General features: G+C 44.1%; 1 protein-coding gene across 4 annotated transcripts in view; it reads right to left on the reverse strand.

The window, feature by feature from the left end:
- Nucleotides 1-16,219, reverse strand: part of RFC5 (replication factor C subunit 5) — a 41,919-nt gene that overhangs the window by 4,607 nt on the left and 21,093 nt on the right. For 2 of the 4 annotated variants that reach the window (XM_032431324.1, XM_032431323.1), the window contains exons 1-6: nucleotides 5,579-5,778; nucleotides 3,820-3,884; nucleotides 3,415-3,551; nucleotides 2,175-2,254; nucleotides 1,419-1,492; nucleotides 62-221 (exon numbers count right to left, since the gene is read on the reverse strand). In XM_032431324.1, the coding sequence (XP_032287215.1) occupies nucleotides 62-221; nucleotides 1,419-1,492; nucleotides 2,175-2,254; nucleotides 3,415-3,551; nucleotides 3,820-3,884; nucleotides 5,579-5,643 (581 nt within the window). In that variant the 5' untranslated portion in view covers nucleotides 5,644-5,778. Of the gene's footprint in view, nucleotides 1-61; nucleotides 222-1,418; nucleotides 1,493-2,174; nucleotides 2,255-3,414; nucleotides 3,552-3,819; nucleotides 3,885-5,578; nucleotides 5,779-6,056; nucleotides 6,203-7,199; nucleotides 7,450-16,219 lie in introns of those variants that run through there. The other 2 variants (XM_032431321.1, XM_032431322.1) reach the window with 2 other exon arrangements.

The raw sequence follows: 16,219 nt of genomic DNA on the forward strand, positions 1-16,219 counted from the left end.
CCCTGCCCACAACCCCCCAGTCCCTAAGGCCCTGGGCTTTCCTGCTTTCCCTTGTACTTACTTCTCTTCTTCTATGACGTGTTCCAGGCGGGGGACCATGAGTTCAGGAGTCAGGGGGCCAAATCGGAACCTTGTACACCGGGACTGCAGGGCGGGGATGATCTTTGACAGGTAGTTACAGATGAGGCAGAATCTGGTATTCTCAGTGAATTTCTCAATCACTGGCAAGGGAAAAGAAAACCAGCTCCTGTCTGTTCTGAGCCTTCCAGAGCCCTGGAGGCCCCACACTCTTCCGAGCTCACGTGCACAAGCGGAGGCCATCCACAGGTTGGAGAGCTCCGGGAGTGAGGGGCTGCGGCCGGGTTGGCCAGGACTGGAAGCCAGCCGCGGTCCTCCCCAAAGCTGATGGACACGCCACCTCGACGGGATTTTATAAAATGCTTCCCTTCCTTCTGATGTGCCATGATTCTGGCGTTCTTGCCATATTCCTGTCCTTTTGCATAAAACTCCACTTGGCAGGTTGATGATGCCCCACCTTCTAATGGTGGGGGAGGGGGATGGCTTGTTGCGGACTTCCCAGTGGACTCTGTCTCAAAGCCTTAGAGCATTCGACAGAGTGCTAACTCGAATTCAGAAAGCTTAGGAAACACCGGGTGCATTCTGTAGTTACCCGATGTTCTTGCACGGGGACCTGCCCAGACTGATAGTCACTGTGCAGAGCAAATGTTGAAGAAAGGCTGCCAAAGCTTTTAAGATCAGAAGACACTCTAACTGTCCTCCTCCTCTTAAACCCACTCCTTCTCCCCACAAATCTGCAAGACCGCTCCTCTCTCCTAGCTGATTACCTCAGAATCTTAATGCGAGAGATTACCAGTGTCCTTTCAAAGAAATCCACTGCACCAGGGCCCTTAAGATAGACAACTCACATGATACTCTCCTTCCCTGCCAGATCAGCCCCTTGGCAAATAGAGAAGTCATGTCAGCTTTCTGAGTGCGACTACGTTTCCAGTATTATTTTCCCGGCTACTGTCTTATCTCAGGGTACCGAGAACAGAAAAGTCTACCCAGCAGTTTAGGAAAGACAGACTTTCCATACCTCCCCCACTCTTTCTAAGAATACAAATTCCCAACCCCAAATTGAACCCCGTGGAAGAGGAGGATGGGACACCAGGGTCTCGTCAGAATTAAAAGTCCCACCAGGGCCTCTATCTTTAAGCTGCTGAAAGGGGAAACCCCCAGCACAGAGAGCTTTGGTCTAGATCGTCAGGTTGGCTACACACAGAGAAAGGTCAGCAGGTTTCTCTGGGCCGGAAGATGAAAATGGTCAACAAGCCAAGACATGTCTCATGTCCAAAGCTCCTAATTCTCTTCCGAAGGCACTCCTGAGCCAACACACTAACCCTGGGAGCTCTTCTTACCTCTCCTCAAGGCATTCTGGGCGTCTTGAGTCATGGCGTCAGCTTCATCCAGGATCACTAGTTTGAAGCCTTTCCTAGGAAAACAAATGGTACCATCTGAAGATTTCTTCAGTCTCACCTCCACTTCCAGGCCCAAACCTACACGTACAATTGTGCCGTAAGGCCCTGCCTCAGAGAGTCCATTCCTCCTCGACCTCTGAGCGAAGCAGACATCTGTGGTCACACAGAGGACATGCCCGTCACTCCCCACTCTTAAAGGGACTGAGGTCTGACTTGGGTATTTTTGTTACATTGTTTCCTCTGGCACCTCTGCCTTTCTTCTGCGCACACTGGGTATCCTGTTACTCGGGGCGTGGCATTGCTTTTTCCCACCACCTTCGCCCTTCACTCATGCCTGTCTTTTCATCTTTTCCTTTGTTTACCACCATCCCCGTTGTCCATCCCAATCTCAATTCATTTTTGTTTAAATTCAAACTAGCTCATCTGGTCTTAGGATGTCCTCAGTCTTCGGGTAGCTAATAAAATGAGTTAATGCTTCCCAAAGAACTTGCTAATATAGACTTAGGTAATGTTTTATTTTGATATTTACATTATTTCTTACTAGCGTCCTTGTACTTTACCTCTTTTTCACGGCTACTGTTGACAATGTCATTTGTTACCTTTACAGACTAGCAAAGGGGAGGATTAAAAAAATTAAGCTCTGTCATTTCACTGATCAGACTCTCTAGGGAGAGAAATTATGCAAATAATTCTTACTTAAATATTGTCCTTGTGCTAGCAAAGCTCAGGATTGGTCCCCGAACGATATCTATTCCTCGGTCGTCTGAAGCATTCAGCTAAGTGTGAAAGAGAGAAGCCAGAGTAAATTAGAAACATGTTGGTGATTTCCATCAATCCAGCTTGGCAAGCTAGGTCTCTAGGTCTAACGACACCTACGAGATAAACACTATTAAAAAGCCAAGATCACAACTGTATTTAAAACTCACAACTCGCTACACCATTCCATTACATTCTGAAGGGCAAATGACTGTGTTTCCTCCCCCTTTCGAGGACAACCGCTGACATACTCTGGCAGAATAATTAATTGGCCTGGCCACAGTGAACAGCACCTCTGGCATGAACAGAATCATGCTAATTTTAGCTACCGAAACCCAGAGCAACCCAGAAGTTACCCAGTCTTTAATACACTGAAGTAAGAACATTGGTGGCAGCAAGGTTCTAAGATCTGTAACAAAAAAATAAGCTAGACATTTTTTTTCTTGCAGTAGACAATATTTAAAATTTTGTAATCTAAGGGTATCAGTCAAATCTCAGAGCAAACAGATGGCATACTCAAATTCAGTGATTTGAAGAGAATTACATGAAGAGACATTTTAAACGGTGGGGTGTGGGGTAACCACAAGAGCTATGCAATACCTCTGCAACTGCTGGGGCCCATTACCAGCCCCAAGTCTTGAGAGGTGAGTGGGCCGGGGGGTGGTGCTGGCACCTGGAGAAGGCTGTGGGATTTGCCCTGCGGGTGGGGATGCTGTCAGCCTGTGGTGACCCCCAAGACAGAACCAGGCATCATTCTCCCTCCCCCCGACTCCTGCCAGGGCCCCTATTGGCCAAACCTAACCAGGGGGAGCCAAAGGACAAGGCAGCCTGTAGTCAATACAGCTCAGCCTTCCAGGGCAAGAACGGGGGGAGCCACATGGAGAAGAAATGTGGACAGGCACATAGGAGACAGCAAGCCACCGAGTGACCACTCACTGAGTGACCCGAGTGTTGGCGTGTAAGTCGGCAAAGGCAAAGAAAAATACCTAGCCCTACCACTGCCCTCTAGCTAATGCGAATCCAGACCCAAGTGTCAATTCTAGATAAAAGCCACTCGAGATATTTTATGTCTGTTCCTTTCCCCACCTCTAGCACAGCAACTTACTTGTAAAGTAAGACAAATCTAAGAGAACTAAGAGACTCGAGTTCTTTGCAGAGTAAGAAGAATCCTCCTATTTACCTCCAAGACCATGGAGCCAAATTCCTTATCCTTGTATAGCTGTTTCGCACAGGCTAGGATGGTGGAGGTCTTTCCCGTCCCTGGAGGACCATAGAGAAGCAGGTGGGGCAGGCGGTCTTCACTAATAAATTTCTGAACTGAGGGTTGGGAAGAAAGAGAGACCCCATCAGTTTCCGAGAGTTGCCTCATTCACCGTGGGCCCTTGAGTTGGCTTGAATTTACTTCAACACTACGTTCAAATCAGAGGTAGATGCAGGAATGAAAAATCTGAAGGACTCAGCTCTTACGGCAACATTCCATAAAGCTCAGTCAGATACTTCAAGGTTATTACTCAGCAGAGACATCACCAAGAAATTATACAGGTCCTCCAACTAGAATGACGGCAACTGACACATGGATGCTTACTGGTACTCAAAATGTCCTGATGAGAAATCAGATCATTCAGTGTCTGTGGCCGGTACTTTTCAACCCTGAAATACAATTTAGCATGGATTACAATATATACAAACGCAAGAACATGCTGTCACGTGCAAAAGAATCCTTTCATATCCTAACGAAAAGAGGAAGAGAAATAAAATCCTTTAACTTTTAATACAGACCACTGGTTCTCAACCAGGGGCAATTTTGTCCTTCAAGAAACACTTGGTGATACCTGGAGACCTTTTCAGTTGTCACAATTGGGTGGAGGGTGTTACAGGCCTCCAGGGGATAGGAACCAGGGCTGTCACTAAACATCCTACGATGCGCAGGACAGCCACCATGCCCGCCCCCACCAAGTATCTAGCCCCAAATGCCAATAGCACTGCTCTAATTTCACCTTTCCAGCTGTCTGCCTATAAACAATCTCAACCTGGATGGGCACCTACTATTTCAAAGTAAAGTAAAAACTGAACTCTTTGGGGCACCTGGGGGGCTCAGTCGGTTAAATGTCTGCCTTTGGCTCAGTTCCTGATCTCAGGGTACTGGGATTTTGCCCTGCGTCGGGCTCCCTGCTTAGCGGGGAGTCTGCTTCTCTGCACACCGCCCGCCTCATGCTCGCTCTCTTTCTCAAATAAATAAAAATCTTTTTAAAAAAATTGAACTCGTACCCAAATATACATCAGAAGATGAATGGATAAATAAATGGTGGTCTATCCATATAATGGAATATTATTCACCCATAAAAAGGAATGAAGCACCCACACCTGCTACAACATGGATGAACCCTGAAAACATGATCCTATGAAAGCCCCCAGTCACAAAAGGCCACATACTGATTCTATTTATATGAATATCCACAATAGGCAAATTCAGAGGAAGGGGAGGTGGGGATGGGGAGTAACTGCCAATGGGTATGGAGTTTCCATTTGGGGTAAAATGAAAAAATTTGGAACTAGACAGTAACGTGGTAGCACAACGTTCTCAACGTACTCAGTCACGGAATTATACACTTTACAATGTTTACAACTGTAAACTGTATGTTATGTGTTTTTTCCACGATAAAAACAAACTGAACTCCTTATTAAACAAGACCAACTTGGACCTTTCTGAAGAAATCAAGCCGAATCCCTTCAGTTCCTAAAACATCATTCAGATGCAGCTGTGGAAGTAGGATGGTTATTTATGAGTGCAAGCTCTGAATTCACCTGGGTTCAAATCCCAACTTATTTTCTAGCTCCGGACCTTAGGCAAGTCCTTTAACTTTTTGGTTTTACAACTGGAACAATAACTACCTAGGCTCTTTGTAAAGATCAAACATCTAGCAGGGTCCCTGCTAATCTAGTAGGAAGCCACTTAAATACAACTTAACCGGGGAGCGTTATTATCGTCATTATTATTTCAGTTTAGAATTTGAGCAATAATTGCATTGAAGATTCCAGCAAGAGTAGAGAGCATTTTGGCACGAAGGCCGATGCGAAGTCAGAAGACGCGGGATCTAACCCCTGGGCTGTCACCCGGTGCGTAAAACGAATGGCGGCGGTGGGAGTAGGGCAGCGGGAAGGCCTGGCAAAAATCCTAGAAGAACGGAGGGGACTGGGGAGCTGGGGATGTCAAGGCGAAATTCTGGGGCGAGGTCCGGGCCGCAGGTCAGGGGCGGTGGGGCGAGGTCCGGCGGGCTGCGGCCTGGCCGCTGGCCCACCCGGCCACCGATCCCCCTTCCTGCGGCAGCCGGGCCTCCTCCTACCAGGGCAGGTTTCTGATCTTGGCCGCCGCGGGCTGCTGCTGCTCCTGCTGCGCTGAGGTCTCCATGACGGGGTGATAAAGGTGTGCGGGTCCGCTGGGATCGTCGCGGCCCCGAGGGACCTGCACAGCCACTAGCCGCGCCCCGACCCCGGGACCCGGGCACTTAGAGTTCGCGCGCAAAAGCAACTCTCGCGAGATGTAGCCTCCTGCTTCCGACTTCCTCCCTAGGTCCCGCCCCCTTCCCCGTTGCCAAGGCGCCGGTTACCAGGTTACCGGGAGGCGCCGGCCGCCCGCCACCCTCCCGGTCCGCCCTTCCAGCCCCGCGCGGCCCTTTCGCCGGGGCGGCGGGGCTTCCTGAGCCCGGGGACGGGGGGAAGCAAGAGAGGCCAGGTCACCCCCTGCAGCCGCCAGTCATCATTACAAACTAAAGTCTCGCGGCCAAAGCCAATTTCAGCTCCCACCAAAGTTCAAACACTTACCGTTCAAAGGAACAGAGAGCCTCCAGCGATGAAAACCCCCCGAGGAAAAACAGCCCCAAATGACAGGGCCAGTTCTTGAATATAGATGCCCTAGGAAAAAAGCCTCGAAATAAGCTGGGAGGTGAGTACTTCGAATTGATAAACAACTCCAAACACACACAACTCCAATCTACCTCCCAAGCCATGCCCCTCACCCAACAAAATCTAAAGAACCAAGCTCCAGAAACAACCCCAGAGCGAAAACAAAAAATAAACTCCCAGTTAAGTTAATATGTGTAACTGGAAAGGGCTGGTCACTAAGCACAGAGGACAGGGTCCCTATGACCTGAAGACAGGAGAACCAGTATGGAAATTTTAGTGCCTTTTTCTGCGATGAGGTGATTATGGACCACTTTGATTTTCTCCTATTTCGCTGGTCTGTATTTCCCAGCAATGAGTATGTATATTACATATTACAGATTACATACTTTATCCATAATAAAGCTTTTTTTAATTCTTATTTTTTAACGTGTTGAGAAAGACAATAGGGAGAAGAGAGGAGGCTGGGCTGGGGTCAGAAGTGTTCTGATTCAGAAACACCTGCTCTTTGCACCTTATTACATCACTGGCACCTGCTCTAGGAACAGAGCAGAGGCACGGTGGGGCAAATACATGATGGTGGTTATGCTTCTCGCTAGCCCCTGCCTGGAGAGTCAGAAGAAGGGGGGAGGGTCAGATGTGGCTTGTGGTGTGACAGTGGCCAGCTCTTAACTCTGCTTGTTCAGATCCTTAGTCTGCCACTTTGCCACTTATCTTTGGGCATCTCGCTTCTCTCCGTGTCCAATAACCTCTACTCCAAAGGTGCCTGCCAGGATCAAATCACACATGTAAAGCAGCAGGTACATTGCCGCCTTACTCTCTCCTTCCCTTCTAGGACACTCTCCACCCACCCTGTTCTTGTTTCAAATGTTTCCTCTCAAGCAAGACCTACTCAAGAATTGGCTGGTGTGACTATGCCCGCGAGGGTTGATTTCATGTGTCAACGTGACTGGACTCTGGACGCCCAGAGAGCTGGTAACATATTATTTTGGGGCTGTGTCTCTGAGGGTGTTTCTGAAAGAGACTGGCATTTACTCAGATTGGACTGAGTAAAGATCGCCTCACCAGTGCGGGTGGGCATCATCCCTCATCCCTCATCACTGAGGGCCTGAATAGAATGGAAAGGCAGAGGAAGGGTGAATTCGCTCTCTTTTTGAGCTGGGATATACATCTTCTCTTGCCCTCAGATACCAGCGCTCTTGATTCTCAGGCCTTTGGATTCACACTGAATAACACCACTGGCTCTCCTCGGTCTCCAGCTGGCAGACAGTACATCGTGGGACTTCTTGGCCTCCATCATCATGTGAGCCAATTCCTAGGATATATAAAATATAAATATGAATATAAAAATATAAAACATATTTAAAATACAAAATATATTAATTATACATATATGTTATTGATATATAAAACATAAATAATATATATCAATATACATATACAATGTAAAATGTATTTTTTTAAAGATTTATTTGTTTATTTATTTGACAGAGAGAGACACAGCGAGAGAGGGAACACAAGCAGGGGGAGTGGGAGAGGGAGAAGCAGGCTTCCCGCCGAGCAGGGAGCCAGATGTGGGGCTCGATCCCAGGATCCCGGGATCCTGACCTGAGCCAAAGGCAGATGCTTAATGACTGAGCCACCCAGGCACCCCTGTAAAATGTATTTTAAGTCTACAGAATAAAAATATAAATGACATATATATAGCCATTTTGCTAAGGGGCCTTTACATTAGAAACATGATGCCACCACCTCCTTGAGCTGGAAGATGTGAACGAGACTGGACCAAGTTCTCATAAAACTGTGTGCACCTGCTGTTCAGTTTGCTTGGAATGCAGAATTCTTCTGTGTGACATTATATTATATATTTACAAGGTCATGTGTTGTGTGCCTCCCCGGTGGATTTTAAGCTCATTGGGAGGCAAGGCTTTGATTTATTCACCAATAGATTCCTGGTGCCTGGAACAGTGCATGGCTCAAAGGAAGCACTCAATTAATAATTGTTCCATGAATGAATGAATGACAATAGTTAATACTCTTTAGGCAGTTACTATGGGCCAGACACTGTTCTAAGTGCTTTGCTTTACGTTTATTACACTCACTTTATAATTTGTTGCGATAAGCCTGAGCCACTATCATTAGCCCCATTTCATAGACATGTTAAGTAACTTGCCCAAAAGTTTAGTAGGTTTTGTGACTTGGTGTAAGGGGCACAACTGGATCTAACCAGGACTATGTGATTCTATAGCCCAAACTCTTAGCCGCTCAGCTAGTGTGGTCCCTGGACTAGCAGCAGGAGCATCCCCTGGGAACTTGTTAGAAATGTTAATTATTCTTCTCCCCACCCCAAAACCACTGAATCTGAAACTCTGGGGGTGGGCCCAGCCATCTGTGCTGTAACAGGCCCTCCAGGGGATTCTGATGCACTCAAGTTTGAGAACCACTGCCCTACACTCCTCCTGCTTCTCAGTCCTTGAGCTCACCATGACTTCACTTTCTAAGAAAGAGAATGGGTACTCACTTGCATACTCTGGAAAAACAGAGGTGTCCGTATAATATGTGTGTGTGTGTGTGTGTGTGCGTGTGTGTGTATGTGTGCTTTTGTGTGTTTCTGTTTTTGTTATTAATTGAATTAATTGAAGGTACAGTCCTTTGGGCAAGTTACTTAGGTGTCTTTGGACCTCAGTATTGGCATTTGTGAAATGGGCAGGGGTAGGGGGCTGGATTAGAGAGAGGGATGACATTAAGAGCACCTGAGGATTTTACAAAATTCCAATACGTGAAGCCCAGCCAGACCAATTAAATTTGGCCTTTGGGAGTGGGACTAAGCACTAGCAGTTTTAAAAAGCTTCCCAGGTGATAATAGTACGCTAAAATCGTACTAGGGCCTATTGTGAGCCAATCACAGCAATCCTAGCCCCCGATTGGCTTAAAGGGGAAAAAGGGGCGAGGCGGCTCTGGGAAAGTTTTCTCCTTATGAACTTCGTGGATCCTTGCACGGGCGATCTTTAGCCTCTCTCCCAGAGGAAAAATTCTGTCACCTTGAAGAGAAAGAGATAAAGACCCAAATTACAAGCTCACACATCTCTAAGCAGCCTAGGAGTTAGTACATAAAGAAGAGGGCTGGGTGGAATCTATGCCCTGCCGCTAGGGGGCGGAGTTTGCAGGGGGAAGATTTAAGCAGAGAAGGAATGTAGTAGCGAAATATTGGCTGGCTCAGCATCAGTCGGAAGGCTGGAGACCCCGGCTTGGAAAATGGAACAAAGACAGGCCAAGGAACTGAAACCATGGTCAAAATTATGCCACGGAAGAAAACCAGTAAGGAAAGTGCAGCTGCTTCCGACCTTCAGGGGCCACTGCCCCCGCTGCCCCCCTAGGCAATGGATGTCGCTTTCCCAAACATTTCCACCGTCAGAAAGATTTCACCACTTCTGTCCTGCAGTGGATGCTAACTGAAACTAGCGCCCCATTAAAAGTGTGGGGAGACATGCCTAATTGTCCAGGTGGGGGTTGCATGTTGGCCAGTCCCTGGTATATGGCTTGAATGGCGGGAAATGACTTCTGCCTCCCACCACTTGTGAACTGAGGACATCCTTGAATATAGATAGGAGAGGGGTTCAGATGCTGGCCACCAAAGGATCACAAATGTTCACTTGCCAGTATTCAGCCATGACGGACGGCAGCCGAAAGTTGCCAGAACGTATGATTTTTTTAAGGGAAATCAGAAATTTAGATTTTTATGTGAAATTATGGTATGTTAAACATTGGCAACTAATTAAAAAAAAAAACTTGCTGGTCAAGCACAAATGTTGGGTCATTTTGTGACTTTTTCTCTCTCAAGTACAGATGATCAGGCAAAAGATACAGTCATTTCTTCTCACCCTCTGCCTAGATTGTAGACATTCTGGAGGAATAAGGGTAAATCAAGCTGGTATCTCCATGTGAATTGTGACATTGATGAGCATAGGCACAAACTTCTCTTATGTAATCAGAACCAGATTTGGAAATGCTTTAATAAAACAGTAGGTCCTAGAGATGGCAGGATCAGAAGTTACAAACAAAATTACCAATGAAAGGCATTTGCTCTCAAAATTGAATTAGGGAAAGGGAGCCCTGGATCTTATTACTCTTAGCTTTGGAACAAACTTGGCTTTGGACACAGCACTTACTGCCTTAGTTTATTTTTAAGATTTGTTCTTATGAGAGAATGGGATGCGAGGCTATCTTTGGAAGATGCTGGCAGAAGAAAATCAAACTGGGTCTTTCTCCTGAGCATGTTTATACTGGTGAAATCATGTTTAAATGAAGAGCAAGGACTTCAAGGAGGAAAAAATCTCAAAGGGCAATTTGAAGAGTTTGTGTAGAGGAAGGGCCATCTTCTTTGGTGACCACAGCAAAATCATTGACTGATAAGGAATGTAAATCTTCAGATCTTTTGGGGCCCTTTCCCCCTTCAATGATTTTCTCTTGTCAGAAACCCCAGAATGCCCCATATCAGGGTTTAGGGAAATCCATTCATCATCCCCTAATGTGTGTTAATTGAATAACTAAGGAATGGTTATTTTTCGATTCCTGAATCTGATGCTCTTTAAGTTTGAGATTGAAAGGGTGATTCATATGAATTTGCTCCATGGGCTCAAAAAATTTCACATTTCTTAATTTTTCTAAATTACATATAATGTGGCTCAAGGTCCTCCACTGTCTCTTCCTCAAGCCAAGGGAGTTTGGAAATTCATTCTGTGGGAGTTGGGTTCCTTCCCTTCCCTGGGGTCATTTAAGAAGGCTAAGAGGTTGTGGGGAAATAGGCCAGAACATTTGAGGAAGGACTTTTAGTCTTCAGTTGTTCCTATAGTCTGTTGGAATAGATGCTCTTTGTCATCAGGTTTGAGGTTTAGACTTCCCTGTGCCCCTCCTTTGAAATTCTGCCACCTTCTCCTCCTCACCCACTTACTAACTCAAAGTGAGTTTCCAGAACCAATAGTATCAACACTCCTTGGGAGCTTGTTAGAAATGCAAAATCTCTGGACCCACTCCAGGACTCCTGAATCAGAATTGCATTTTAACAAGGTCTCCAAGCAGCTGGTGTGCAGATTTCAGCTGAGAAGCCCCAGATACCACATAATGTATCTCTCTCCCACCATCTTGCTCTCACCGCTGTTCTGCATCTCTAGTGTGGAATTCATCAGGGAGTAGGGCCACTGGCCTCTCACGTAACACTCCCACCTCCTCCCTGCTAAGGGCCTAGCATTTTGGTAATTCAACTCCAAGTCCCAAAGTTCCTAGTCTCCCCTGAGCCAGGCAAACCCAATGCTCTAGGACTCTGAGGCTTAATTGCTTTGGGGAAAAGAAAAAAAACCCCAAAACCCTTAGTTTTTGGTGATGAGTCTACAGTAGAAAGTAAGTCCAGTTAATTTCTCCACCACATTATACCTAATAATAGGCCCTCTGGGCTGTGAAATTTTAAAAATACTTCTTTTTCTGGAGTCTTCCCTGATTCCCTCTAGTTTGAGCCCAGCATAATTGCCCTGGGCTAGAATCTCTGGGGCCATCTTGATTGAAAAAGAGGAAAAGGTGTTAATAAGGAGGGGATGGAAGTTTAGTTCCATTATCCTGGCTCTGTTCGGTGCTGGTCCAGCCATGGACCACATTGCCGTTGGGTCTATGGAACAGAATTGCAAGGCAAAAAGCAGTTGGTGTGTACCTGTTGTACAATCTTTGTGCAAAACAAGGGGACCGTTTCTCTCCCCTCTCTCATCATAGCAGGGACCCCGGGGGATGCAGCGAAGTGAGAAATAGACCTTAATATTGGCAAAAGACTGCAGATTCAATTCGAGGATGAATAGTAATAAGAAAATGCAAATTACTATCATTATTTACGTTGCATGGCAGAGTTACACAACACTTTATTATACAGTAGATGCTACACAAAGAACTGCTATTTATAGACATTTTGTCCTGTTCCTCCAATCCCCCTAAACTCACTCTTTCAAAGCATCTGGCCCAAGTTCAATGGCAATGTGATTTAAAAAAATACATTTATTTTAAATATATGCAATACTGAAAAATAAAACAAGAAGAGCCAAGGCTGCGCCAGGTCAATGTGGAGAATTTTTAAGCTCGAAGATATTTTAAGTGTTTCAAAGATATAGATGTTCAAAACATACTTTTAAAAATTCTTTCAACTTAAGAGAAAGTGTATTTTTTTAAAGGGAGGTACCTTAGAATTCAATCTTATTCCAAACTGAAGATACTTGGCAGATGTGCAGCAAATTAAAATATCTGGCATGTTCATTAATACGAAGATTGGACAATTGTGTCTTGAAAAAGTCTTAAAATTTAAAGGTCATTTAAAGAACAGATTTTTAAAAAATTAATGAAAGCAAATTTCCTTTTTAAAGGGGTATTAATTAAAGTTTCCTGAATCTCATGGGAATAAATTATTTTGTACCCTCTGCTTTAATTTTTTTCTTAAATTTTTAAGGGATATTGGACAAAAACAACATATTCAGTATGTCATATTTTGGCAAATGTCAACCAGAACTGGCTTGTTAAATATGGGTTATCTTCAGTTTGTGCCAATCTATTAATTTAAAATGTTTTCTTAATGCTAAATTCAAATAAGTTCTTGGTTTTGATACAGCTTCTAATTTTCTTCTGTTGTTCAGGTGATTTGAAATTATAATTAAGAATAAATTTTGCAAAATTAACACATAAAAAGGCATCACTGGAAGCGTTTTTCCATTGCATAATTCCAAATGCCATGGAAATGGTTGGCGTATTTTAGATAGTCGTGGAACTTAATTCCATACGTACATATTTCAAAATTATCCATCTGCTTAACACCAGGAAGGGTTTCAATGGTAAGATCTTGGTGTACCCGATTGTGGAGAACTTGGTGTGATAAAATTTGCAAAATCAAAATCGTGTCATTTCTTTAAAAAACAATTAGTGGGATTAGAAAGTTGGTCCAAGCCTGCAATATGGTGTTATGAGAACAAGAAAATAAGATCATTTATTCATGTCTCCCTGTACTCCTCCAATGTGACCACCAGGGAGAAGACACACACAGAGGTAATGAACTAAAGATCCCCCCAGATCTTAAGGACTGGGTGACTTTAGCTTAAGCTTTACTGTTTTTAACCAAGCAAGTCCTTCTCATGTGAAATTGTAAGTGCTGAAAAAGAACAGTGACATCTTTAGTCCCAACTACTATAAACTATCTCAATACTGGTACTAAGCTATAAGTTGATAAACTTCTCCTTTGACTTGTAGCAACTTCCTAAACAGATTGGATGCCAGTTATTTATAAATACATAAATAAAGTGACCGTGGTAGATTGTCTGCAAAAATGATTGCTGCCCATTCCTCCCATCCCTCCGGGGTGCATGCAGCTTCTCCTCTCAAGAACTGGAGTCTATTTCCTCACTCCTTGGAGGCTGGTCTTTGACTTGCTTTGACCAAGAGAATGTGGCGGCAATGCTATTCCAGAACTTCCAAGCTGAGGCCTGGAAGTTTACACTTTGACTAGAGGGAATACCATCTGCCGTGTCAAGAAGTCCAGGTTTATCTGCGGGAGAAAGGGGCCAAGGGAAGGGGACTCCAGGAACTCAGGTGACAGCCAGAAGGCCCCAGAGACATGAGGGAGTCCAGCCAACACCACAAGGAAAGAGGCTCAGCTGTCCTATGCAGTCCCCAGTTGTTCAAGCCATTCCAGTGGAAGCCTTATGAGCGAGGCCATCTTGGGTCCTCCAGCCCCAGACAAAGCCACCCCAGCTAACACCATGTGAAACAGAGGAACTGTCCCTTTGAGCCCTGCACTAGTTCCTGGCCCACAGATTCACAAACAAATAAAATGATTGTTATTTTAAGCCATTATATTTAGGTGTGGTCTGTTACGTAGCAGCAATAGATAACACCAGAGTGACAATTTTCTAAATCCTCAAAATTGGGATTTACCAACTCTTAAAACATTTTGGAGGTTGAAAGGAAAAGACAAGTAGAATATTCATTAACCAAAGCTGTCATAACTAAGGGAATTTTCTAAAAGTCCTTTTGAAAAAGTTTTGTGGCTGCACTTATAGACTATCTCAGTTGCTAATATTTCTGTCACAGAGAGTGATTTATTTATAAGTTAGCTAATGTGTAACCTTGACTATAACAACGACAAAAGTAGTTTCTTCAATACTTATCTCATTTTTACTTGGTTGTTATGTAAATGAGAAATTCCAAGGAAGCGGGCGCCTGGGTGGCTCAGTCGGTTAAGTGCCTGCCTTTGGCTCAGATCATGATCCCAGAGTTCTGGGATCAGGTCCCACATCGGGCTCCCTGCTCAGTGGGGAGCCTGCTTCTTCCTCTCCCTCTTCTCCTCCCCCCTGCTCATGTTCTCTCTCTCTTTCTCTCTTGCGCATGCACATGCACTCTCTCAAATAAACAAAATCTTAAAAAAAAAAAAAGAAAAGAAAAAGAAATTACAAGGAAGCTACCAGTAAGGAGGAACAGCCTTACAAACCAGACCCTCTGTGAAGCACTCCTAGGCTGCAAATATTGCCTGTATAAAGTACACTTGATATACTTGTATATCAATAGAAATACATGTGTGCATGTATTCCTAGACCTAGGACCAAAAGAAATTATCTAGGCCTAAAACATGTTTTAAGCAAGTTAGAGTTCTTATTCAAATTATAATATGACTTGCAATACTAGTACTGAATTTTTAAAAACTTGGCCACCTCATGTTACCACATTTGCCAGCGTTTTGACAATGGTATGTATGGAAACATTGCTAGCAGTTTTTTCGACCTCAGGATTTTTTTTCATCTGCAAAATTGGGATAGATTTTTTTTTAAGAAAAGAACATTTAAATTAGCAGGTGACATATGGATCAGATACTAGCTATATTTGGTGCCTGTTCACTAGAAAATTACATAAAAGGATACTTAGGAAAGGAGGTGAAAAAGAACCAGTAATAGGAGCCAAATACTCAGGGAAGAAAAGTCTAGTTTATACATGAGACATTATTAGCATAAGGCATTTTGTTCTGTAATGTAACTGTTGTAAATGAGGGAGAGAATAGGAGAAAAGTGGTAAATATACAGAAAATAACAGGAGAACAAAGTGACTTTAAAAAAAAAAAACAGACTCAGGCACACAGACTGAGGGCAAGATCTATAAACTAGTCTACTGGGTTTCCATTTTGGGGCATTATTTTGGACTAGATAATGTAAAAACTTTCCCCAGTTAATAGTCGTCCAGATAATGCTGGATAAAATATAACACCACCAGAAAACAGGAATAATCTTCAGAAGTCAGAAAAACAGATGGTGAAAACCAAACTCGTAAGGATTGTCTCCATGGAGCAGGGGAGGGGTTTCAGTTGTAAAAGTCCCAAAGGACAGGGGACAAAACTTTGGAGGAAAGGAACTGTGGCCTCCACACAAAGACCCTCAAAGAGCTACACCCTTAGGGAAAAGGGTGGAGGGACTAGAAAAATTCATCCAGCCAACATAGGGAGATAACAAGGCAGCTTATTTCTTTTATTCTGGACCCCGAGTGGGAAAGAAATGCCCCCTTAGAATTCGTCACAATAGGACTACATTCATACAGGTTTAGGGTTCAAATTTACACTTGGGGAACCTTCAAGCCAAGAAATGAACTAAACAAACTCTGGAAGGCAAACCTTCAGTCTAGATGTACTGGATTCCCGCAGATAAAGATCTATGTGTCTGAAATTACAAAACACACAAGGAAGCAATCCACCATGAGCAAGAGTCAACAGAAACAACAAACAAGATCAGATCCCAAATGCTTCAGATAATTGGTTTATTAAAGACTCATTTAAAATAAATTGGTTCACCCTGATTAAAGCCACAAATAAATTAATAAACACAAGAAAAGAACAACTCTTAAAATAGATAAAGTACTTTTGAAAAAGAAACTAGGATGTCTTCATCTTGGTAAGCGATTTTTCTCTTTATCATTGTCAGTGGAACCAAATATTCAACATGAGACTGCACCTACGCATTGTATATTAACCAGAAGCAGTAAAATTTCCCCATGAGTCATTCATTATCAGTCATTTAGCAAAC

This window comes from Phoca vitulina, unplaced genomic scaffold (assembly GCF_004348235.1).
Source record: "Phoca vitulina isolate PV1807 unplaced genomic scaffold, GSC_HSeal_1.0 scaffold46, whole genome shotgun sequence".
NCBI classification, from domain to species: domain Eukaryota; kingdom Metazoa; phylum Chordata; class Mammalia; order Carnivora; family Phocidae; genus Phoca; species Phoca vitulina.